The following is a 25,897-nucleotide window of genomic DNA, read 5'->3' as shown; positions in this document are numbered from 1 at the left end:
GGGTTTTGGTCAACGTGATTCTCGAGAACCAAGAATTGCGCAGGCGCGGATGAAATTATGGGTGGGGCAAATTGAAAGGCCGAATGTAATTTGAACAAATCCCTGGCCAACCGCACAAAACAAGGCAAAAACCAATCATAATCCTACACCCGGACACAGCGCGCAACGGAGGCGTGTTAACTTGCAGAATGGGGCGGTGGGACTTCAGGTCGTGGCCAATGATTGGTGAGTTGATCCTAAATCAACCAATGGGTAGCAGCTACGACAACCACCATTGTGGCTCCATGCCAGAACAATGTTGCAGGGATGTTGAACCAATATGGCTGATCGCCGATTCCAGTTTCGACGGGCGTCATTGTCAATCTAATGATTGACAAATTCAACGACCAATAATGTCTTATTTTCCTTTGCCAATAACCAATCACGTCCCAGCATATGCAAGGAAACTGTCACGGAATACAATAATCAGCATAGTGTATCCACGAGCTACTCGAAGCAACTGTTCAAAAGGCAGCGTGATTTAGGTTCTGTGATATTTTGCTTTATACCTTTGAGCAACCACGTACCTATCAACATATCCCCGAACCGATAAGATTGCATGACATCGGCGGGTATACTTTTCATAAGACAGTTTGTTTTTATTCTCTGCAACTCACTTTACCGAGCCAATATCCATGTTTTTAGACCACGGACGGATTAGTTTATGTCGCGACACTCGTGACAAAGTTAAATGGTGAATTTAGCAAAATTGGCCAAGATTCTACCTTTGCCGGTCTTCTTTTACTGACAGAACATTGCTCGAAAATTTTTTTGAAGCAGCCAGGTAACGGTGTAGTCTCCCTGGGAAGCGAGCGACCTGGTTTACATTTGGTTGACAGTTGTAAGAGTGAAACATCCATTGGCGACTGCAGGACTGTTAGCCAGAGCAGCTCAAAGCTACACGAACCACAGCTGACATTTTACAACAGCATCGGTGGAAAACAAAATTTTCTTGGAGGGGATTTCAAGTTTTCTGCAACGTTTTATACTTCCTCGGAGAATCAGAGACCACTGTCAGGGCAGTTTTGAGAAAGCTGCTGTGTGTGGACGAAGAGCAGCTTGTGGACAGCCACGGGATCCCCCATCGGATTGTTTTAATATCAGTAATATTAGCAAACATGGCTTCTATTGGAATGGTGCAGATGCTGATCGAAGCAGCCGAGTATCTTGATCGCAGGGAACGAGGTAAGGTATCATTTTCTTTTCTTTTGTATGGATTTAATGCCCTGTTAAGATGCAGCGACACCCCTCCCCCTTATGTGTTTTTTGTGCACCTTGTGTTAAAATAACGATTCATACATCTTCCTTTTATTGAATTTTACATTAAAAAGCCCATGCATTTCGCTTTCCGTATTTTGCAAAGTATTGCGGTAGAATACATCCCAATCCCCCCCACAAATATTATCCTATCAATTTCACCAATGTGGCGTTCTTGTAAGCTTTTTTTTTTTTTAAGGCCAATGGGAAAGGTCACTTTTTCATTGCATTGTACGCATTTGTCATTTTGATTGAGATTTTCGAAAAATTCGATATGATGTGGCCAAAGAGATTTTTTTTTTTCTTTTTTGTAATGGTAGCCCCTCCTTTCCTGCTGTTGTGGTTTGCTAGTGGGGTTTATTCCAGTTCAAGATGACATCATTGTCCAGGCAAAGGGGAGAAAATCCTGTACACAGATATGGCTTGAAACGCTTTCTTTTTAAATTCTTGTACTGTACGCCTTTTAATTGTACTTTTGCTTTCCCCCTTTTGGTTGAAATGTTTCTGAGCAGTTTTATTTGTTTTTAAACGCTTTTAATCATCAAATGCGTTATATAAATACATTTGCTTTGCTTTAGTTATTCTTGCTTCTCAACTTCAAATATGTCAACTGTATGGTAAAGAGATAGAAAGCATATTGTGGGCTTCCTATCTTTTAAAATTTGACTTTTGGACATTGTTCGACCCAATAACTACACCGTTTTTATGTGACTACAGAAGCTGAGCATGGCTATGCCTCCATGCCCCCCTTCATCAGCAGTCGAGAGAGGGAAAGTTTGAAAAGGAAGAGCAAAAGCAAGAAAAACATAAGTAGCAGGTAAAAAAAACAACAACAGATTTTTCATTTTTTTATTTTATCTATTTTTTTAAGTTCAACAACACACAAAATCATAAATACATTAGCATTTATAATGATCTATCTGTGGTTATATTTTGACAACTCCTCTGCCATTTTACTGCAGTTATATCCTAACACCATCCTTGAGATATTTGTGATACCTGTGGTTGAGATATCTGCGACCTGAATTATGAGGGTTTTTTTTTTAAAGATATGATCTGTTGATTTGACTTTTGCATTGACTAATAGCGCAAACTTGAGAAATGAGTACCGTATTGTGGCGTGTGACTCAACTCGCCTCACAACAAGTCCCACGTAGACAGGTAAAATTGGTAAATATATCTAAATAACATATAGAATTGGTAAATAATCTTAACCAGGCTTCAACCTACGGTATTTATTACCACTCACAGGTGAGGGTTACTGTCAAAACTAAACATAAAACAAACAGAATTGCAAGTTGTGTTTTTATTGCTGCCACATAGCCTCCACTAGCGTAGAATGGGAAACGGAACAGGCATATTGGCTAACTATTTGGTTGCGCTGCTATCTTTCAAGCAACAACTCTCTGAACAAAAACATTGGAGCAATGCATGTAGAATCATAACATAACATCCATCCATTTTCCTTGTTGTTGTTCCTTGGGTTGTAAGCGTCAGTGTCACTATTCTATTCTGCCATTCAGGAAATCTAAATAATTTTGGTCCTTATAATTGACCTAGAACAGGAAATGTTCAGTCTGATTTTATGTCAGGCAATCAAGAAAAAAAGCCTCTTTTATAGTTGACTATATATTTTTTTCTTCTCTGCAATGAATGGCTAGTATTACTGCCATGCTGAGAATTTCGAGAGATGAGCTGACTTTCCACTTCCACTTCAGTATTTCTGTATGTCTGTCCTACATGATTGCCAAGTGGCCAAGGCGTCCCAAACTAGCCGGCCGCAAGCGAGCGAGTTCCGCGGGCCTATGTTTACGCACTTATGTCCCGTGCGTAGGCTGTTGAATAGTCAGACTCCACGTCATTCCCATCCGGAGAACCATCCGAATATTCAACATTATTTACAGCCACAGGTTCAAATATGTATGGACGTATTCCTCCGTCTTCCCAATCAGCCGATACTTCTATTTCTTCATCAGATGAGGATAAAGCCGAGAAATCAGCGCTGACAATAACTGTGTAGGAACGTAACCGAGCCTCAGGTTGAGCACATGACACGTCACATCCGTGCACGTATGTCATGTGAACTTGGCAAAATGTCAGCGACCAGGAAGATTCAAAATTGCCGATATAAACAACCTTCAATGATATCTGATGAAAATCTTTATTTCAAAGTTACAGTACCAATGACATGACCTATCTGATAAATTGTTATTTTCAATGAGTGGTCTTCCCCTTTTTTAAAGAAGAGCCTACCCTGGCTAACTTTGGCCAGGAGGCGGGGTACACCCTGTGCTTTTTGACAACTTTTTTTGTTTCTGTTTTGTCTATTTCAAATCTTTGCGAGTTGAGTGAAGGCTAGGTAACCGATTTGCACCCTTTTATAACTCAACAGCTGTGGTCATAACTATCTAATTGCATTCAAATTTATGTTAAATGAGAAACAATGTACCTCTGCCACCATATAAATTACCCTGGATTTACCCCCAGATAAAGTTCAATTGTTGTAGTGGGGTTTTCTGACTTTTTGTCTTCAATTAAAAGCTGCTAATTATTCGTTCCAGTCTCAACTTTGACAAAGCCCCCTTTAGGATGCAGCCCCAATGGATGATCCTCCCACCACCATGCTTCACAGTAGGTATGGGCTTCTTTTGGTGGTGAGTTCTATCCCGGTTTCTTTGCACCACCGTAAAATTTCTCAAATTCAAATGGAAAAATCTGTTTTGATCCGATGAAAACAAGATTGAACATCTTTGGCCATGAATCCGAAAGTTATGTTTGGCTCACTGCTTGCTCATCACGCAAAAACAGCATAGCTATAGTGAAGCATGGTGGTGGCAGAGGCTCGCTTTAGGGCCATTTTTCTTGAGCTGGAACTGGGGTCTTAGCAAAGGTGAAGGGAATTATAAAGTTTGATACAGCAGCTCGGGTTAGCCCAAACCTGTCAGGTTTCTTTCTGCTAGAAAGAACAAAAAAAGAAAAGGTAAGGTCTACTTGAACTGATGAGCTTTATTTGGGGTTGTTCAGAGGCATTTTAAGTACTGTCAGGTGTGTTTTGACTCCCATGAAACAATTTGAATATGATTGGTAAATTCTAAACAAAGCTGCATCTCCAGTTATAAGAGGATGTTCACATAATGTGCAACTACCTTGTTTATTTTTACGCCCCCTCTTAAAAGATGTACAGATTATAGCTCATATTAATGGTGGAAAACATGTTTTAAATGACTTATCTTAGTTTCATTTTTCTATATCACAAAAACCTAACATTTAAACAGGGGTGTGTTGACTTTTTACATCCACTGTATGTGTCTGCTTTGTTGATAAAGAACCATGTTTGACTCTTTGTTGTGGTTGATGGAATCGCGCTGTGACAGCAGCAAACAACGGGCTGGCAGATTGCCACTGACCACTTGTTAAGGCAAAGTGGGTCAGTCAAGGTGACTGCGGGAGACATTTCAGTGACGGGCGGTCTTGACAAGTCCGTCCCCTCAACATGACTGCTAGGACATAGTGTACAGTGGAGTCATTCTATAAATCAATACATTCAGGACACATTTGTGTAACAATGACCCCTCGCAGCTAAATGTGTGCTCTATGATTAGATCACTGTTTAGTTTTCTTATTCACCACTCATTGCGTTATCATTTATTGCGTTTTTGTTCTGTACCTTTTCGGTCTCCTTTAAGTTGCCACCATCAATAAACCTTTATTAACTGCACATGCAGTGTGTTATGTAATACTGTTAATGTAGAGTAAATGGTTAGTATATTAAATAATTACATGAAGTTGAAGCCATACGTTTATGTACACTGCGCAAAAACACTTTGCATTTTGTCAGACTATCTTAAGTCAAATCAGATAAAACCTCCCCTGTTCCAGGTCTGACAGGATCACCAAAAATTCTTTAAATGCCACAATAATGAGAGAGAGAGAGAGAGAAATTTATTGGAAAATTTGATATTTGAGGTCAAAGGTTTATACACACAAAAAGTACTATGTCTTTAAAGAACATAGGGAAGGCCAGATGATGATGCCATGGTTTTAGAATCTCCTGATAGGCTAACTGACCTGAGTTAATTAATGGCACACCTGGGGATGTATTATTCAAGACAACACTTCAAACATTGCTTCCTTGTTTGAAATCCTGGGAAAATCAAAAGAAATCAGACAAGAAATCAGAGAGACAATTGTGAAGCTCCATAGTCTGACTCATCCTTGGGTACAATTTCCAGATGCTTGAGGGTGGTGCGTTACTCTGTTCAAACAATTATATGCAAGTCTAATCATGAGAATGTCTAGCCAACACACTGCTCAGGAAGGAGACTTGTTCTGTGTCCCGGGGATGATCATATTTTGGTCAGAAATGTACAAATCAACCCCAGAACAAAGCTAAAGACCTTGTGAAGTTGCTGGATGAAGCTGGTAAGAAAGTGTCATTATAAACAGTGGAACGAGTCCTGCACTGACATGAGCTGAAACGCCGTTCACCAAGAATGAAGCCATTACTCCAAAAGAAAGAAAAAAAGACAGATTAGTTTGCAAAAAAACAGCAAGACAAAGATCTTAAAATCTGGAGACATGTCCTGCTGTCTGATGAAACTAAAGTGGAGCTGTTTGGCCTTAATGACGAGCATTACATCTGAAGGAAAATGAAGCACTTGAAGACTTGAGAACACCATCCCAAATGTGGAGCATGGAGGTGGCAGCATCATGTTGTGGGGCTGTTTTGCTGCAGGAGGAACTGGAGCTCTTCATTAAATAGATGGCATCATGAAGAAAGAACATTACACGGAGACATTAAGGCAACATCCCAAGACATCAGAAGCAAGCTGAAACCTGCGCGCAAATGGACAATGACCCTAAGCATACTGCCAAAATGGTTCAAATGTGGCTTGAGGATAAGATAGTCTATGTCTTGGAATTGCCATCACAAAGCCCTGATCTGAATTCCATCCAAAATTTTGAGGGCAAATCTGAAAAGAGACGTGCAAGCAAGGCAACCGACAACCGTAACTCAGTTTGACCAGTGCTGTCAGGAGGAATGGGCCTGTGGAAGGTTACTCTCTACATTTGAACCCAAGTCATGCAGTTCAAAGGAAATGGGACTCGATAGGAAATCTGTGTAAATATCTGACCTCGAAGAAAATAAGATAGAATTCTCTTGAGAAATTCTTTCATTATTGTGGCATTTAACAAAATTAACAAACTGACTGACCTGAAACAGGAGAGTGTGAGTCTGATTTGACTTCAGACAGTGAGACAAATCTCTCTGAACATCTTCATTTTTCTTTATTGGGCATTTAACAAAATTGATCCTGTCCGACCTGGAACAGGAGAGGTCTTATCTGATTTGATGGACAAAAAAATGAAATTACTTCCACCACAGTGTATGTAAACTTCTGCCCTCAACTGTATGTTGCATAATAAAAATATATATTTATTTTTTTTGACTGTAACTCACAATGATCGAACTTGAACTGTTAAACTTTTTTAGTTTCAGGTATTTGTATTTTGTGTGTCACTGCTAAAGTACAGGCAAAACTTGAATTTGAGTTGAATTAAAATTGCATTGTGAATATACCATTCATTTTCTTTCGATTATAAATCAGAGAAGGGGTAGTGAAGTTTTGCAGCTTGCAAAATTAAATAAAGAAAACGGGCGTCTGTATTTTACTTATTTAGACTTGGGGGGTGACCATCCAAGCATTCCATAGAACTCTTTTAAATGAGACATGGTGGGGCGAGTTATAGATGCTGTTTATGTTTTTATAACTATTGGTGGTATTTTGAGCCTACATAATTTTCCAAGCTCTAAAATGGACGATGGAGTAGTATTTTTGAATGAAATGTTGCCCTCCTCTTGGTTTAGTATTCAGCAAGGTAAAGGCTTATAGATTTGGCAGCATACTTTTTTCTTTTTTAAATATGTTTTAAATATCACATTGTAATTAGGGCACTTGTGCTTTTTAGTAGGTAGTAGGTAATGTGATTTGGCACTAGTATAGGATAAGCACTGAAGAACAAGCCCAATAGCTTTATTTTAAGCACGGTGACTGATGAAAGGGGACTGAAAATGTTTCAGACTGGCGTCAGAAGGACAGCCATTGTAAAACCAGATACTGCTGTTTTCTACCTTATGAGAAATTAGTCATTTTGATTTGATATAGGCTTACTAGAAATTGGAACATTTGGGACAGACAAAATCTTCTCCCAATAAAGTCCAGATCCATTGTGGAGGGGAGAGTTTCGTTCTCCTTGTGTCACATGTTGTTTGAAGCTTAGATTTTAGGAGATAATTCCAGTGTGCATGACATCACTCACGTCTGCTGTAAACTGTATTTTTGTAAGTCACAAGCAAGTGTGTGTTTTCTAATTGTCAATTTGTCCATTGGTGAGTATCCCACGAATAGTAAGATAGGCTCATCTTTTCTTGTAACAAGTTGCCAACCCAAACAAAGCTATGACTCACTCACTCACTCACTCACTGATGCAATATATCATGTATTATATGAATGTGCACAGTCAGTGAATTCACTTATTGACAAGGAGGATCAGAATTTGATGACAGAAACGCCACGTGGCCTACTTTCATTCAGTTTGGTATTCTCCCTTTGTTTGAGGAAATTGCTGGGTTCTGATGAGAAAGACATTCCATTCCAAAGACCCCAACGTGACGATAACGGCACATGGTCGTAATGTCTTTGTGCATGTCATCATGCCAAAGATGTAGAATAGCTTTGGATTAGAGGATGTAGGTTTTGTACTGCTTTCCATTCATGATCATCAAAGCTTCTGTCAACGCTGACTGTTTGAGTTGCACTTGGACAGTATAATTCTTGAAACCTCGACTTGGCATTTGTATTTCTTGAAGGGAAAGCCCATTTTCCTTACTGCATCTAATTTCATGAAATATGTAGAAGAGGACATGGAAATAAAATCAAGAATTTCTCCTTGTCAGTAGAAGCTCCTCCATTGCCCGTTTTTTCTCCATGGAGTAGATGTGCGAGTGGTGGGGGATGGGAGTGTGTACATGCATGTCAGTTGTAGTGACCCACCTGTGATATCGCACCTATTTTTTCTCTGCTCACTCTCTTAAATGTGTAACCTCATCACATCCCCCATCTCTCTTATGTCCTCCCTGCTACGTTCCCAGTCTTGGCATGGAGAGCATCAGCTCCTTTATTACAAAGATGGTGAGATTCCTCCCCCTATCACCCACATAATTGTACACTCTCTATGTAACTGCATTTATTGCACTATGCAAATTGTGCATCTTTGTTGAATAGGTAAACAAAGTCCTTGCATGCTATCCACCCTGAGCAGTTTTCCATCTCATCATTTTGGCGATTGCGTTCTAATACTAAATTAAACAGTGAAGAAAATAAGTATTTGAACACGCTGCTATATTGCAAGTTGTCCCAGTTCAAAATCATAGAGGGGTCTGAAATTTGCATTGGAGGTGTATGTCCACTGATAGAGATATAATCTCAAAAGAAAAATCCAGAAATCACAATGTGTGATTTATTTTTTTTAACAATTTATTTCTGTGATACAGCTGCAAATAAGTATTTGAACACCCGAGAAAACCTATGTTAATATTTGGTACAGTAGCCTTTGTTTGCAATGACAGAGGACAAACGTTTCCTGTAGTTGTTCACCAGGTTTGCACACACTGCAGGAGGGATTTTGGCCCACTGCTCCACACAGATCTCCTCTAGATCAGACAGGTTTCTGGGCTGTCGCTGAGAAACACGGAGTTTCAGCTCCCCCCAAAGATTTTCTATTGGGTTTAGGTCTGGAGACTGGCTAGGCCACGTCAGAACCTTGATATGCTTCTTACGGAGCCACTCCTTGGTTTTCCTGGCTGAGTGCTTCGGGTCATTGTCATGTTGAAAGACCCACCCATGACCCATCTTCAATGCTCTGAATGAGGGAAAGAGGTTGTTCCCCAAAATCTCACAATACATGGCCACAGTCATCCTCTCCTTAATACAGTGCAGTGCCTGTCCCATGAATGAATTTTGTCTCTGGTGTCTTTGCACACCTCTTTGGTCTTGGGCACGTTACAAGTTTGAGTCTTGGTGATTGTATGGGGTGGACAGGTGTCTTTATGCAGCTAACGACCCCACACAGGTGCATCTGATTCAAGATAATACACGGCGTGGAGGTGGACTTCTAAAGGCAGATTAACAGGTCTTTGAGGGTCAGAATTCTAGCTGATAGACAGGTGTTCAAATACATATTTGCAGCTGTATTCCACAAATAAATTGTTAAAAAAATCATACATTGTCTTTTCTGTATTTTTCTTTTTAGATTATCTCTCTCACAGTGGACATGTACCGACGATGAAAACTTCTGACCCCTCCATGATTTCTAAGTGGGAGAAATTGCAATATGTGTTGAAATACTTAATTTCTTCACTGTATATTTTCTTACAAAGACACAAACAGAATAAAAATAGTACAGTCAATTTGAAATTGCACTCAGACTGTCAAGTTCATGTAAAATAAGTAGCACTGTCACAGGCTTACCCCGCAATTTTGGTATGGTATGCTTAAACTCCTTTAATTGTTGGTAGAATACATCTTGCATTATGATGATGATAGTAATAATAATAATGCATGATATACTGGATGATAAAGAAATAGCATCGGGAAGACTGAGGAGCCAGCAGAGGACTGCACTGAGGACAGAACTCGTGGCCATGTAGGATGGTAGAACCCATCAGTGTAAGGTAGGTCTAACATTGTGGGAAAGGTTCTTTTAGCCAACAGGTTGGCCGGGGTCCAAGTGAGAATGAAATGATCTTTGGCTTGGTGGAAGTTAATACTGCCTCCACAACAGCGGCACGGGAACTCAGCTGGTAAAGCTTTGGCCTTAGTTCTGAAGACCCGGGTTTGATTTTTCTGGAGTTTTGTGTGTGTGTGTGTGTGTGTGTGTGTCTGTGTGTGTGTGTGTCTGTGTGTGTGTGTGTGTGTAGTTTGCATGTTCTCCCTATGCCTGCGTAGGTTTTCTGTGGGCACTCCGGTTTTCAGTCCTTAAATTATGCTTTTTCTTACTGAGTAGAACATGCCACCGAATATTTCGCGGATTATTTCTCTCAGAATTTCGCGATACAGTAAGGCATTTCACCATTTGCGATCGTGGTGATAACGCATGTGAAGACTCTAAAAACCGCTGAGGATTTCTTTGTCACAGCCGTGCACGTAGGTCATGTGACTCGCCAAAATGGTGGCGCCCATGAAAATTTGTTGTTGTCGATTTAAAAAATCTTCTCAAAAAAAACATTAAATGAGAGAGGATTAACATGACATTGTCAAGGTACAGTACATATGACATAACCTATTGGATACATTGTTAATCCAAACCACCAGAATTTCCCTTTAAGTACACAATTCCATGGAAAAGAGGACTCTCAATCATATATTTTGATTTTACAAGGCTAAACATGTCTGGACACTATAAAAAGTCTACAGTGTGTATTTTCATTCATTTTTGTTAAACTAATTTTACAAGTAGTCTTCATACTGTTCTGTTTGCCCACTTCCTGATGTCTTATGCATGTTTGTCACTTAAATCTTTCCTATCATCAAACAAATTAAAATACTGTATTAATCTAAGACAACATAAGTGAATACAAAATGTAGTTTTTAGATTGTTATTGTTAAGGGAGATTAATAAAAAATCCAAACCAACATGGCCTTGTTTGGAAAAAGTGATTGGCCTCTAAACGGAATAACAGGTTAGGCCACATGTAGCAGCACCAACTGCAATCTTGCATTTGCCATAACTTGCAGTGAGTCTCTAACAGTGCTGTGGAGGAGTTTTGGACAACTCATCTTTGCAGAATTGTTGTAATTCAGCCGCATTGGAGGGTTTTCAACCAGTAACAAAAAGATACAGGTCAGGGCTAAGACTAGGCCACTCCAAAGTCTTCATTTTCTTTTTCCTCAACCATTCTGAGGTAGACTTGCTGGTGCATTTATGATCATTGTCCTGCTGCTGACCGACGTTCATTTCAGATGGAGGTTACAAACAAATAGACGGACATTCTCATCCAGGTTTTTGAAAACAGCAGACTTCATGGTTCCATTTTTTTTTTTTTTTTTTTTTTTTTTTTTAACGGCAAGTCTCCTGGGTTCCAGAAATCTTTGGAAGGTCTGTGTCTCATTCCATCTTGGGTAAGAGTAACATTGCATTTCAGAAAAAGAACATCATACCAACAATAAATTATGGTGGTGGTGGTAGTGTGATGGTCTTGGGCCTGTTTTGCAGCTTCAGGACCTGAAAGACATCCTGAGTTTGTGGACCAGGTGGATGGGCCAGAGACTTATACAAAGTCTGAATGAGTGGTGTGTTTTTTCTGCCAGCACTGTTATGTCACAGGCGGCTGTCTGCACTCTGGAGGAATTCATATTCCATTGGAGGGGGATAGTGCAATTGAACGCTCCTCTAAAAAATGATACCCCTACTTCCGTGTGCATGCATGCAATAAACAATAAGTTCCACTTCAAAGGTCCTTCACTTGAAATCAAGTCACAGGAGTAAAGACCTCCCTCAGACTTGAGGTGAGTGTCGATATTTAAGGTGACAAAAACATGGCGTGTTTTCATGCGCTAGTGCAATTTAGTCCTCTGAGATGAGTGAGCAGTGGCTATTTTAGGACATGGGGTCAAGGGATCAGGGGTTCTGCTTGAGGTAGTAGGGATATCTTCTTCACTGCGACACCACCACCAGCTTTTGCATAGGTCAAGAAAATGGTCACCAATAACATTTACCGACCTGCTTCCCATTTCCATGGGTTTGAATATGCTCCACTTTTGTAACCCTGAAATGGCAGAATTTCATCTCATTACTCTGTTCATCTTCAGCAGTTTCTTTCTTGTAGCACCCCGCTCTGTGTTGCACGTAGCGTGGCTAATCAAGCAATATAAAGGGGCATAGTCCTGCCTGATGTTTCTGGTTACTGTTACTATGTTTATCTTTTGTTCACCTCCTGATGTGTTCAAGTATGGTTTTCTCCGCAAAGTCCCCTGTAGGAATTATAAAACCCAATCCTCCTCCTGTTCATTTTCCTTGAAATTCATATCCGCCCACTCTGACTGCCATAACCTCCTACACGGACTTTTTCTCTCACTTTCTTTCTTACACTCCCACGGTGTGGAGTTAGTCTACACTAATTAGGCACGAAGAGGGTTACCCTGTTTGGTTGCTCATGTTGTCCTTTATTTTCACAGGTCTACGCACAATGAAATGGAGAAGAACAGGTATGTAAACATCACTCTTGTTTAATTGCCTCATGTACTCCAGTAGTGCACATAAAGCACGTGAATCCACATGAACATCCAATTTTCATCTTCCATATCCATCCCACGTGATCTACCAAAAAATATATGCAGAAACCATGGAGCGTCAGTGTTAGCAGTAATGAAAGTTCATATTTTGTGTTATCTGCATGCACATTGACCTTTATAGTAGCGTTAGCTGAAATCAAGTTCTTGTTCCCTAGTCCTAATTTAGACTAACATTACCAGTGGTCGTTACAGCAGAGTTGCAATTTCTCATGTGTGCTAACATGCGATGTCAGGTCTTTGTAAGCTACTGTGTGGTTGTGCTCATGAGACAGTGAGGAACAATTGCAATTTTACATTTGTAAGCAGAAGAACCTTGCTAGTGATTACTCAAGATGTTCACACTCACGATGTCACATCGAAACTAAAATTATCATGCCACAGCAAATAGACTAGCATAACTAGCAAACAATAAAACAAATAAACAACTGAACAAATAATTGACACAAAACATGCATATTAAACTCTATTTACATCCTCCCAGCATGCGTTGCAGCATTAGGAAGGTCCTTCGTGCTGCATAGCATGCCGGGAGCCTGTAAATAGCATTACGTGCATGTTTTTTCAATTATTACTTTACTCATTGGTCATTTGTTTTGTTATTTGCAAGTTGTGCTATTCTGTTTGCTGTGGCGTGATAATTTTAGTTTCGATGTGACACCGCGAGTGTGAACAATATCTTGAATACTGACTTGCCTCCACAGTCATTGTGTGGGGCAATTTAATCTTTTTCTGCTTACAAATGTAAAATTAAAATTGTCCCTCTCTGCCTTGTGAGCGCCACCACATCGTATCTCGTACATACACGCTAAAACACACGTTAGCACGCATGCTAACAATGTAACCAACATGCTCAGATGTTCTTCATTGGACTAGTCACACAACATTTACAGATTATGGAAAATGTCCACATAAAGTATGCTCTCCATGTTTGAAAAAAAAAAATAGACTTCTAAGGGCGCCTTATGGTTGCAAAAATATATCATACATAGGTATTTAAACACTGCATCCATTATACACAGATTCGTAACCCTTGCAAATCACAAGGGAACACTGTAGTCACCTTTTGACACAGTTCCCTCATGGCACTTTAACCATAATAATCTCCTACTGAAACAACCAGTCCCCCCCATCCCCCCAGAGTAACATGGATGCAAACCTACAACAAACATTCGCCACACCATGTTATATCACTAGGCAGACTAGAGCATTTGCATTTTGTAACGACTTTTGGACTTTGGAAGTCTGACGCAAAACAGACATTTGTGTTATTTTCATTCAGAGAATACTTAACTACTTTATACATGCTTGCTTTGTCTTAGTTTGTGTCTAACCACTCCAGCTGTGATCGGACTATACTCGGAGTGTGCTAATATGGCCCGTGTATATTTGATTTGAACCAGTTTCACACTGCCCATGTTGCGTTCAGTGATAGTATACTTTGGCACTACATTCTGGAAGTCAAGCTCACCTGCAACAAATATTCAACTAGTAGCTCCAGTCTTAAGATGCAGAAAAAAAAACATTTCCACTGTCAAGTCTATGAAAGAGTCTGACATACAGTACTCACAGTCACTCTGAGGCTCACACATGCACACTGGCGCACACATGTTTTCTGAGGTTGCAGAAGTGTGTTGCATAATGGCGAGGTCAGTTGGTCTCAAACACCCACCAGACCTTAGTAACTAACAGAACTGTCTGTTTGCAGCTATGATTTAAAAAGACATGGGAGAGATTTAAAAACCTTTGGGGGGGATGTCATGGGACATCTGTGTAGATTATTCAATTGACAGATGATAGATTACTGTTGTTGGGTTAGGAATATTAGAAATGTTAAGTCATTTACCAGCTTTAAAAAGACACAGTCGGCATAAATTTTCAGTTTATCTGGAGCATATTTTTGTATAAATAAGTAAACTTCAGATCTTTTCACCCATTTTTTATTCATCTTCCTTTTTGTTGGGATTTCAATCAGGATTATTCATCTGCTATTTTTTTTTCCAGATATAGAAAAATTAATCCTTTGAATTCCATAAAAATAGCAAACATTTTTTGCTGCTTCACATCTAATTTCTTATGTGATGGTTAGGATTTAAGAAAGCGAGTTGGTGAATAACACTTTTTTTTTTATAACAAAGTAAGAGCTCGTAAGGGGGGCATTTGCCCTCTGACCGTGTTTGACTTGTCAAGCAAGCCCAGTGAGCATCAAAGACTGGATGCAGTGATATCTGAATATGCGTGTAGTGTTGCCACCCTCTAAATGAGATGGGTAGTGGACTGACAGCGCCGTGAAAAAATATGTGTCCCTTTCTATTTTGTCCCATATTTATCACACCGAAGATAGATGGAATAGGCACAGCACCCAGCTACCCTTGTGAGGATAAGCAGCTCAAAGAATGTCTGGATGGACAAATGTTTCAAACCATCAAACCTATTTTAATTTTTCTCAGATACAACCCAAGGAAATACAAAATGCAGTTTTCAAATGTTCAATTTAATAAGGCATTCCATATTCCATGGCTTCTGGGCTCCAGCGAACCACTGTCAGAGCCATTATCCACAAATGGAGAAAACTGAGAACAGTGGCAACCATCCTAGTAGTGGTCGACCAACTAAAATTACTCCAAGAGTGCGACGACTACAAATCCAGGAGCTCACAAAAAAACCTCAAATAACAAAGACACAGGCCAAAAATGGCATCCATGGGAGATTTTCCAGGCGAAAACCCCTTCTGTCAGCAGAAAACTACAAAGGCTTGTCTCACATTTGTCAAAAACCATCGTGATGATCCTCAAGACTATGGGAGAAACATTCTGTGGACTGATAAGTCAAAAATTTCACGGCCCATCACATCTGGCTTAAAAATGGCGCAGCATTTGATAAAAAAGAATATTATGCCAACGGTCGAACATGGTGGTGGCTGTGTGATGGTCTGGGGCAACTCTGCTCCCTCAGTACCAGGAAAACCTGCTGTACAATGAATTCTGCTGTGTACCAAAAAATCTTGAAGAACATCTGGCCATCAGTTCATGCCCTCAAACTCAAGTACTCTTGGATCATGCAGGTGGACACCGATCTGGAACACACCAGCAAGTCCACCTCTGAATGACTTTTAAAAAAAAAAAAAAAAAAAAAAGGAAGGTTTTGGAGTGGCCGAGTCAAAGTCCGGATTTAAATCCAATTGAGATTCTGGTGTGACCTTAAATGAGCAGTTCATGCTCGAAACCCCTCCATTATGGTGGAGTTGAAACACTTCTGCAAAGAAGAGTGGGACAAAAATCCCCCACAGAGATATGAATAACCCACCATAAATTTTTGCAAACGCTTGATTTCGGTTACTGTTGCCAAGTGTAGGTTCAGCGCGCAATTACTTTTTCACAGAGGGTCAGAAAGGTTTGGATTCGTTCTCGACTTAATAAATTAAATTGTCATTTCAAAACTTGATTTTGTCATGAACGAGGTGCAGGGCAGGAGCCAGATGCAGGAAGCAAAGACGTAAGCGTGGATTTTAGGAAGTATTATTGGCAGGCAGAGGTCATACACGGGGGAGGTAGTCCAACAGGGTAACTGTACAAAATCACAAAGCAAAAGACTTGGTCCAAAAAATAAAACAATGTCAAAAATTGGACATGGCAAAACATGAAAACATAACTTGACTTGATATGGCTCAGTCACGCTACGACACGGAACGAGCCAGTTACGCTTGTGAACACACATGCATATACAGACAACGATCTGGCAACAAGTGGCAAGAAAAACAAGGCTTAAATACCCAACGTAATCAGGGCGCAGTGAGGAAGTGGCACACGGCCACACCACCACCCGTCGCGGCTGCTGTCAAACACCCGACTTAACTCTATGCTTCCATAGTATCACGTGCCTGACACATTTATTACGTCGGCAGGAATTTTTAGGGTCAGTCGAACCACAAGCTTTTTTTTTTTTTTTCTAAACAATTATACCTGGGCAAAAGAAAAAATATTTGATCAGACTAGTCTTAAAATAAGGTCTCAAGTCAGCCAGATTAAACCAATGCTTTTTGAGAATAATAAACAAATGTGGACTGATAAAGTTTTGTTCAAACCAAAATTCAGAACCTATAATTAAGTTTCATTAATAAGTTTGGCTTTATAGTCCCGACCTTGAAGTTACGTTAAACTTAATGAGCTCAGAGATCTGTCTGTGTTCTACTTCTGTGTGGTATCTTTCCTCTTGGTTTTGAAACGGGTTGCTTCTGCTTTGTCTTGAAACTGGACCACATGTGTTTTAAGCAAAATTTGTGAACTGGGAAATCAAATACCGTTTCATTCTATTGTCGAGTATCACAATTTAAGATTTCATATTGATTGTAAATTGCCTGCAGACAGTCCTGATTTAAGAGTCCACGTTTTTTCACACAGAGTTTCAACATCCACAAATTGTGCTGAAAGCCTTTCAACAGCACAAGAGGACACTTTATATCAGACTGTAGAGTCCAAGTTTAGTGCAGAAGCATTCTAAGGTTGATTGGCAAGTAAACAACATTTTGTTAAAATTTGATTTGGTTTATGTTCAATAGTTACTGTGATGAGTCATTTACTTTACTGCTTAATTGCTTACATTTTGTATTTCAGTGTCTTGTAAGCCTATGAGGGCTGGCTGCCTTGTTTTGGTGTATGTCATGATTATATAATAAATAAATGTAAGAAAAAATTATGGCACTTGACCAAAGGTTTGGTGTGTACAGTTAATCCACTTGACAAAAATCAGATCATGTGTAACGCTGCCCTAATTTCTGTTTTCCTCATCTACCTTTAGACGGGCACATCTACGACTGTGTTTAGAGCGACTGAAATCCTTGGTTCCTTTAGGTCCAGATGCCAACAGGCACACAACTCTGAGCCTGCTCATGAAGGCCAAAGAGCACATCAAGGTGTGTGCTGTCAAATTCCACTAATGTACACACTGCTTTTCTCCTCTTTGAATGTTTTAGATTAGAAAGGTGCATCATTAATGTATATCAATGATTGTGTCTAAATAAGGACTATACTCACATTTGCACCAAGTCCAGATTGGCATAGTACCGTTGTGATTAATAAACCCTGAAGTGCACTATACCACGCTGAATCATGCAGTATTGCTCTGCACATTGATATTTTCTTCTTTACTCTTGTTCACGATGCAGAAGTTGGAGGAGAGTGACCGAAGAGCCCAGCACACCTTAGAACAGTTACAGAGAGAGCAGAGACATCTGAGAAGGCGTCTGGAGCAGCTCGGTGTGGAGAGAATCCGCATGGACAGCACTGGCTCGATCGTGTCCTCTGACAAATCAGACTCTGATCAAGGTCAGTCTTGCATGGAATCGTATTTAACTATTTAATGGAAAGGCTGTAAAATGTCTTAATTTATCATTAAGAAATTGCAAGGAATCTCGTTGATTGTGGGATTGCTGCGCCATGTTTTGGCCTTGCATCTGTTCATCCAATTGCCCAGTCAGGGTTCGCACGCGGCCCTAAAAGTCCCTAAAAATCCCTAAATTTTCGAAGGTGCATTTAGGGGCTCCTAAAAGTCCTTAAAATATGCAAAAACCGGTCAAGCCCCTAAAAAGGCCTTAAATAAAAAAAAAATCAAAGGGAGGACCTCTACCGCCGAAATGCTCCCTAAAAAATAAATTAATCTTTTATTTAAAAAAAAAAATAGCGATTCGTCTGGCGTCCAAAACAGCCGGAAATTGTCAACGGAAGTCACTGTGTTGAGAACTAGTCGCCATCTTGTCAATATTCCATTGTTTGTTTCCGTGAGTAGGCATTTCACTTTGTCTTCGTTACGACGTAGCGTAGTTCTTTCATCGATCCAACTTGTATCACGGGGAAGTGCATTTTTAAGAAGCTTGGGTTGAAAGTATGGAGTTTGGGAGCTGTGTTCGTCGTGATCCAAAAGATCGGCACATGTTTTACTGCCATCTGTACAAGCAGAGTCACCAGCTTGAAAAGATGGGCGTCAAAGCGCTGGAGTCGCACCGGAAAAACAGGAGACACGCTGATTTGGCGAAGACTCTTCTCATCTTCCGTTGGTATGAATCTGTTTCTAAAATATCAAGATAGTGAAGCATCAACTTCAGGCAGTGGTACTCGCAGTGCATGCACACTTGGGAACGCAATAAAACGCTTACGTTCATAACCGGTTTTAACTGAACAGCTGTAGCAAAAAAAAACGATTAACCGATTTTAAAACCGGTACCATTTACATAATTCACCCGCGGGACCTCGAGTTGGGGTGCGGGGTTCCGCACGGACTGTTTTTGTTGTTCACAGAGTTCCCCCCGTTATGCGAGTAGTGTTTTGATGTCTGCCAATAAAACAAGTTTTGTTCCTGTGTCCGACACTCCGCCTCCGACTCCTTTTCTCCGGCACTACACCATCGATCGTTAATTTGCTCCGCGGTAATGGGGTAGTTTGAATACAATATTGACAAACAAGCTTGTTGAATGTGGCTTTCAACAACGCCCTCGTGTAAGTTAAATTTTCGTTATTTTTTTTGTAAAAATGTTTTAATGTTAACATTCTTCTTTCGGACTTTCAGAAAGGGCATGAAAGTATACCGAGCGTTTCCTCGATGCCATGTTTGATGTTTCTTTGATATAACTGAATGTTCTTTTGTGTCCAACTTTACTCTAACAGCGAAACTTGAAAAAAGTGGAAATGATGTTGAAAAAATAGCGCAATGTGGAGTACCGGAACCAGAAAAAAATGATTGGAAATTTTAACCGATTTCGAAAGTCCGATTACGGTTTCGGATTTTAAAAACCGAAAACCGGTTATAACCAGCTATTTGTGACCAGTTGCGATCCCTAATGCGCACCTACAGTTGTCCAGCCAGAAGTCAGGCTTTATGAACGTAGTTCAATACACGAAGACGGACTCCAGTTTCCAGTGAGAGTTCAACTCCGCCAAGGCTGCCCTTTGTCACTGATTTTTTTTTTTCACAACTTTTATGCATAGAATCTGTAGGCGCAGCCGAGGCATAAAGGGGGTCCTGTTTGGTGGCCTCAGTATTGCATCTCTGGTCTTTATAGATGATGTGGTTCTATTGGCTTCATCAAGCCGTGACCCCCAACGCCCACGAGAGCGGTTCCCAACAGTGTGTGAAGCAGCTGGGATGAGATTCGGCACCTCCAAATCTGAGATTATGGTCCTCAGTCAGTGAAAGGCGGTGTGCTCTCTCTAGGTCAGGGTTGAGATCCTGCCCCAAGTGGAGGAGTTCAAGTATCTTGGGGTCTTGTTCATGAGTGAGGGAAAAATGAAATCGCCAGGTGGATCGGTGCAACATCTGCAGTGATGCGGACATTGCATCGGTCCGTTGTGGTAAAGAGGGAGCTAAGTCGAAAGGCAAAGCTCTCAATTTACCAAGTGATCTACGTTCCTACCCTCACCTATGGTCACGAGATGTGGGTCGTGACCAAAAGAACAAGATCCCGGATACAAGCGGCCGAAATTAGTTTTATCAGCAGGGTGTCGGGGCTCTTCCTTAGAGATAGGGTGAGAAGGTGAGTCATCTGGGAGGGGCTCAGTGTAGCACCACTGCTCTTCTGCAGTGAGAGGAGCCAGATGAGGTCGCTGGGGCATCTGATTTGGATGCCACCCGGACACCTCCCTGGGAACACCTTGGGATCCCCCGGAAGAGCTGGATCAAGTGACTAGAGAAAGGGAAATCTGGGCTTCCCTGCTAAAGCTACTGCCCCCATGACCCGACCTCAGAGATGTAGTAGAAGGTGGATGAATCTCCTCCCGGATTGATTTAAATTAGGGTACAAATAAACCCACGAGATGCCTTCTGCAATTATTTTCCTTATTTAATGATCGGCACATTTCTGATGAGCCATACAGCGTTTATATCATACTGTATTTAATGGCGGATGCATATGGTTTCCCTTTAGTATAGATGAGGGTTTCACAACCAGATCACACTGGGACATTTGTGTGCCGTGAAAGATCATCAAGGTTTCAGTGAGAAATTGTCTAACTTCACTTTTCCCACAAATTCTTGTTAATTACAAAAACAACTCTGAAAACACTTATTTGCCAATTTATACAATTCAAGAATTTTGGGGGATTGAACTAAAATAAAAATTGGAACCTCAATTTCATGGATGCAGATTTATTGGAGATGGGATTTAATGGTGCAATGCTTTAACAGTGACCAGTTAGAACTTAAAATCTCCCCTTTCGTGCACCAGTGAGCAAAGTTTGGATAAACTTTAGAACTTCTCAAAAAATGAAAAAAACTTTTTTAAAAATTATTCAGAATGATTTTGTGCTGAACCGGGTGTTTTTAGCCCAAGAATACTTGTATTCATGAGTAAAACTACAAACAATAATTTAGTACTGCTCTGGTGTTTTATGGACTCGATTTAATGTCTGATTTAATTGGCAACTCCTCCCCACGATTAGTCCATCAAAATGACCGAGGTTCGCTAATAAATACTGAATTGGACTCATGTTACCCCTGTTGCCCACAGAGGACCTGGATGTGGATGTGGAGGGAACAGACTACCTTCTGGGTGATCTGGAGTGGAGCACCAGCAGCGTTAGCGACTCGGGAGATGAGCGGGGCAGCCTCCGCAGCAGCTGTAGTGATGAAGGCTACGCCAGCGCCAGCCTGCGGCGCCTGCAAGACACTCAGGAGAGGGCCAAGCAGCTGGCCCGCACACTATAAACATCTCCTTCGTCCTCTTGTCCCGTTCCAGGAATGGCGCCACACCCTGGTCACATAGCCACTTCAATACCCCACTCCTGCCATCACCCCACCCACCCTCCACCTTTCCCTACAGGATGAAACCAATTGTGGGGCTTTTCATCCAGCCAGGCTGCTGCAGATATCGTGCCCACCCATATTAACTTTCCATTCTGAGTGAGCAACTGTGAGGAACCCGCCCACAGCCAGCCCGCGTGATTATTTGCAGGTCATTAGGTATTACACACCGTGCACCAATCAAACAAGTTGGGTCCTCCCCTACTTGTCCCTCCGTCCGTCTCAAATTCAACTTTCAGCCAGAGAATGTTACTTTACAATAGTCCCTTCCTCTTTTTATGTCTTCAGAGGAATGAGAAGCACTTATGAGATTTCACCCAAAGTCACGCCCACTCCATCATTGCTCCTCGCTGTCCAGTAAGATGGTGCTCCAGCAAGCAGGCTTTTGTTTCTGCCCAGCTCATCAGTCAGTCATGTGTTTTTGTAAGCATAAACATGTAAACCTTTTCCATACATCTCATAAAGAAAATATATGACACACACGGCCCTCAGAAGTAATCTAGAAGGTGTTACAAATATTTTGAAGCGCACAGCATGGAGCAGCAATATGAGCATCGCTAACAAGCCATCTTCACCCATCATTTTTGCTCCACTTCCAGTTACTGGATGGTTTGGGTCGATGCTTTCTGCCACTCTCTGACGACTGTGGTGTTTTTCATATGTATGTACCTGTGTGTGTGTGTGTGTGTGTGTGTGGTGTGTGTGTGTGTGTGTGTGTGTGTGTGTGTGTGTGTGTGTGTGTGTGTGTGTGTGTGTGTGTGTGTGTGTGTGTGTCGGAATCTGGCAATGACAGAAGTCACGTCAGTTTCTTTCCCCAGGCACTTTGCCAATTTGTGGAATGTTTTGGCAGTTGGTGCAAACGCACCATTACCCACCATTTCTTGCCCATGTGTTATGTGGGATAGAAACATCTACCTATTGAGAGCAGTCGAGAGGCTGCAGAACATTCCACTTAAGGCTGAGAGCGTTATTTTTCTTTTGTTAGTAGATGATCTTGCCAGCAACTAACAAAAGGAAAGCCACCCTAAAACCGAATGTCTGCTTTACGTTTTACTGTGAGCACCAACCACTAGAGGACTCAGTTTTACGTTAATACCGAAAAAGACCCTCTCTTTGGTCTTGCCTTGATAGCTATTAATTGTTTTTGAAGAAATGTACATCCAATGTAAATAGTTTACAGAAAGAAACCTGTCTATCAGATGTATTTATTAGATCTGCTAAAGCTAGAGATGAATATAAATATATTTAATTAGTTCTACTTAGCCTTTGTTCTCTTTGTGACGTTTTCTTGAGAGTTTCACGTGAAGTTTGTTTGCACAGCCTAGTCAATCCATAGAATATTTAGAAATGTCTCTCGTGCCTCAAGGCTTTGTGTCCTTTGGGAAGTTTGGCACAGATCTCTTAGAAGATATGTTACTCTGTGGTTGATGGTCCTTAACTGTTTCTTCATTGCCACCAGGCTCCTAATAAGACAAAAAAAAAATAAGAATTAAAAAATCTGAATAAAAATCATAACTTAGTTTTTGGTGGCAGTAGAGGGAGTGGAGGCTTGCCCCCACCTAAAAAAAAAACCAAAAGGTTGTTTTTTATAAATCCTCATATTTCATCTCCTTGTATGGTCAGGAAGCCATGCCTGATGAGGATTGCCATTTATTTTGAATGTAGATATCCTCCATCCTGCAGCCAGCATCTCCGCTTGGGGCCAAACAAGCAGCATCCCCCCACCCCACGATAGCTACCACTTATGGTTCTTAGTTCATGGATGAAGATGGTACACTAAAATGAATCAACAGGGGGAGAAGAAGATCACAAAATTAGATGTGATTTTTTTTTTTCCTGAGTGTGAAATGCAGCTTTTTTTGTGAACTCAAACCTCTTGAACCAGAGAAGAACTGTGTTCCAATGTTAGGATGTGAATGGAAATGTACTGAAAAGTGTGTATTCACCGATGCATGCATGGAGTGTGTGCGTATCAACCTTGGACAATTGATTGTGTGCATCTCGATATATTTTAGGCAGTATAACATAAAAGCCCTCAAAATCTGGTTTTGGAAAGGTCATCATGAAGGCTTTGTACTGTGGTGTAGTTCCAATATTTGGTCTATCTTTCTACAAATGACTGGTTTAATATTTATTACAGGACTGTCATAGAACTACATATGCATTGTTGGGATGAAAGGAAATCAATTGGCCAAGTGTTATTTCATCACTGTCTTCAGAGAGAATTATTTAGGGGGACAGAGGAATGGCAGTTTTAAACCCCAGTAAAACATTGTTTTTGGTCGTATAATGCAAAAAGGAGAAATTGTCTGCTTGAAGAAAATTTCTCGCGTTATGCCTGGATCAGACTACAAGACAAATTTGGTCTTTCCCGGTTGTACTATGTCAGAATATACTGGCATCAAAACTTGCTGTTTCTCGGGGAGACAGCGGCAACACTACACATTTATTTTGATACCACCATGTCCTGTTTTTTTTTTTTTTTTTTTACCATCACTGAGCTTTATCTCATCAGATAAAACAAGAACACAGACAGATCTCTGAGCCCATTAAGTTTAATGTAACTTCAAGGTCGGGACTATAAAGCCAAACTTAATCTTAATCAAACTTAATTATAGGTTCTGAATTTTGGTCCACATTTGTTATTCTGAAAAAGCATTGATTTAATCTGGCTGACTTGACACCTTATTTTAAGACTAGTCTGATCAAATATTTTTTTTTTTTGTTTTGTCGAATCTCAGGAGACTGAAAATATTGCGTTTGAATTTTAAAGGTTGAATTTTTTTAATATGGTGAATTTGTTAACAAAAAGTTAAACTGAAATACAACTATTGGAAATGTGATCACTTTGAAATAACTGAATTTTACAACATAACATTTTTAATGCCATTTTTAATTCAGATCCTTCCATAAATCCGGTGTACTCTGAAGCTTCTGGAAGCATTTGTTTGTGCACGTGAATGAATGTTGACAATGACAAGCACAGGTGGCAATGCGACGGTCACAAAACGCAGTCCTATTGGTCGACATCAAGGTGCGCTATCAAGCTATCAAAAAAAAATCTAACTTGCTAAAGTTTTCATTTTGGTGTCATCGGTCTATCTCAGGGCCAAAATGGTTGCTCATGGATTATGTCACACTACAATAATTTTTGTCGCTCTCCACAAAATATGTCGGGCACGGTCTGGGGAAATGGGCTGCAATAGCTAATCGGGCCGATATCAGCTAAAATTCTATAGTCTGATCTAGGCATTAACCTAGTTTCTTTTACCCCATTCCCAATTCATGGTCTTGTCTTCTGCCAATCTGCATTTAGGAGCCTGAGCCCCCTGCAACTCCACCCCTGTCCCCACCCCACTCCACTGGCATTTGTGGTTAAGGCCAGAAAGGTCGATGGCGGATGTAGTGTTTAAGACCCTGGTGCTTTCAACGTCTGCCGTAAGAGGCAGGGGTTCAATCTAAAGAACAACCAGTTGTTTAAGCTACAGAATTTCAGCACTGATGGATCTTGTGTTCATGTATGTTTATAAGTTACTTGATTTGTGCATACAGTACATTGTGGCTCATATTGCCTTAAACTGACCTAAAATGTAAAACCCAACAAAAATGTACTACATGTTTGAATATGTTGAAATGTACGGCTAATAATTGTTTTGAGGCATGCTGTCATGCATTAACACAACACTGACACAATCATCATCACCCGATGCTGCCTTTCTTCTGAGGCAGCTCATTTCTTCTCTATGTTCAAAATCAACCTGAAGGTGGACATTTTGTGCACTTAATTTTCAAGAATTGGACAAACTGAAGCAATTTAAAATGTGCAGCAGCAATTTATATTTGCCCGTGAAAGTAATAAATAACTTTGAAACCCTTGGTTTAAACCCTTGAGACTTTATTGTTCCATGATAACAGGAAAACATTTCAAAAATTCTTAAAGCAATAGTCCGCTGAACGATGAAAAGCCTTCATCCAATAGGTCATGTCATATGTACTGTACCTTGAAAATTTGAGGTTAATCCAATATCATTTCATGGTGTTTTTATCGGCAATTACGAATTTTCATGGAAGCCACCATTTTGGCGAGCCACATGACCTACTTGCGTGGATGTGACGTTATCTGTGCGTAAGCAAAGAAATCATGGCGAATTTGTAGTGTTATCACATACAATACCACCACCATCAGACACACGAAAATGCCCTTATGTATTGTGAAATTTTGCCATAATTCGGATAGAAATAATCCAAGGAAGGCTCGGTGGCATATTCTGCCAAGTAAGAAAAAGAAACATTTAAGCACCCAGTGGCTAGCAAAGTGTGGTCACCCTGAGCCGCACGACATAAGTACAAGTGTATTTGCACATTTATTGAAGACCATCACAACAACCCACACAAGTAGATGGTAAGAGTACTTTGAGAAGTTAAGGAATGAAGAAAATGAGAGAGAAGGAAGAGTAGAA

General features: G+C 40.5%; 1 protein-coding gene across 2 annotated transcripts; it reads left to right on the top strand.

The window, feature by feature from the left end:
* Window positions 1–296: 296 nt before the first annotated feature.
* mxd1 (MAX dimerization protein 1) lies at window positions 297–25,303 on the top strand. Of its 2 annotated transcripts, XR_009794713.1 has the most exons (7): window positions 297–1,224; window positions 2,014–2,113; window positions 12,534–12,563; window positions 17,445–17,559; window positions 17,812–17,971; window positions 21,145–21,596; window positions 21,726–25,303. XR_009794713.1 is itself a non-coding variant. In XM_061817934.1 (6 exons), the coding sequence occupies exons 1-6, from the start codon at window positions 1,158–1,160 to the stop codon at window positions 21,339–21,341; spliced, it is 669 nt and encodes a 222-aa protein (XP_061673918.1). In that variant the 5' UTR covers window positions 297–1,157; the 3' UTR covers window positions 21,342–25,303. The 2 variants fall into 2 exon arrangements, 1 of the variants encoding a protein (XP_061673918.1); XM_061817934.1 differs by having other exon boundaries at window positions 21,145–25,303.
* Window positions 25,304–25,897: the final 594 nt, after the last annotated feature.

Source organism: Syngnathoides biaculeatus, chromosome 4 (genome assembly GCF_019802595.1).
Source record: "Syngnathoides biaculeatus isolate LvHL_M chromosome 4, ASM1980259v1, whole genome shotgun sequence".
Classification (NCBI taxonomy): Eukaryota; Metazoa; Chordata; class Actinopteri; order Syngnathiformes; family Syngnathidae; genus Syngnathoides; species Syngnathoides biaculeatus.
The sequence above is the reverse complement of the archived record's forward strand: the minus strand, read 5'-3'. Positions and strand labels throughout refer to the sequence as shown.

What these genes read in the sequence shown, in the direction of transcription:
- mxd1 (XM_061817934.1), top strand. Translation starts at nt 1,158, where the DNA reads ATGGCTTCTATTGGAATGGTGCAGATGCTGATCGAAGCAGCCGAGTAT. An exon ending in TCTTGATCGCAGGGAACGAG is followed by an intron (nt 1,225 to 2,013) that starts GTAAGGTATCAT and finishes ATGTGACTACAG; the next exon opens with AAGCTGAGCATGGCTATGCC. An exon ending in CAAATCAGACTCTGATCAAG is followed by an intron (nt 17,972 to 21,144) that starts GTCAGTCTTGCA and finishes TGTTGCCCACAG; the next exon opens with AGGACCTGGATGTGGATGTG.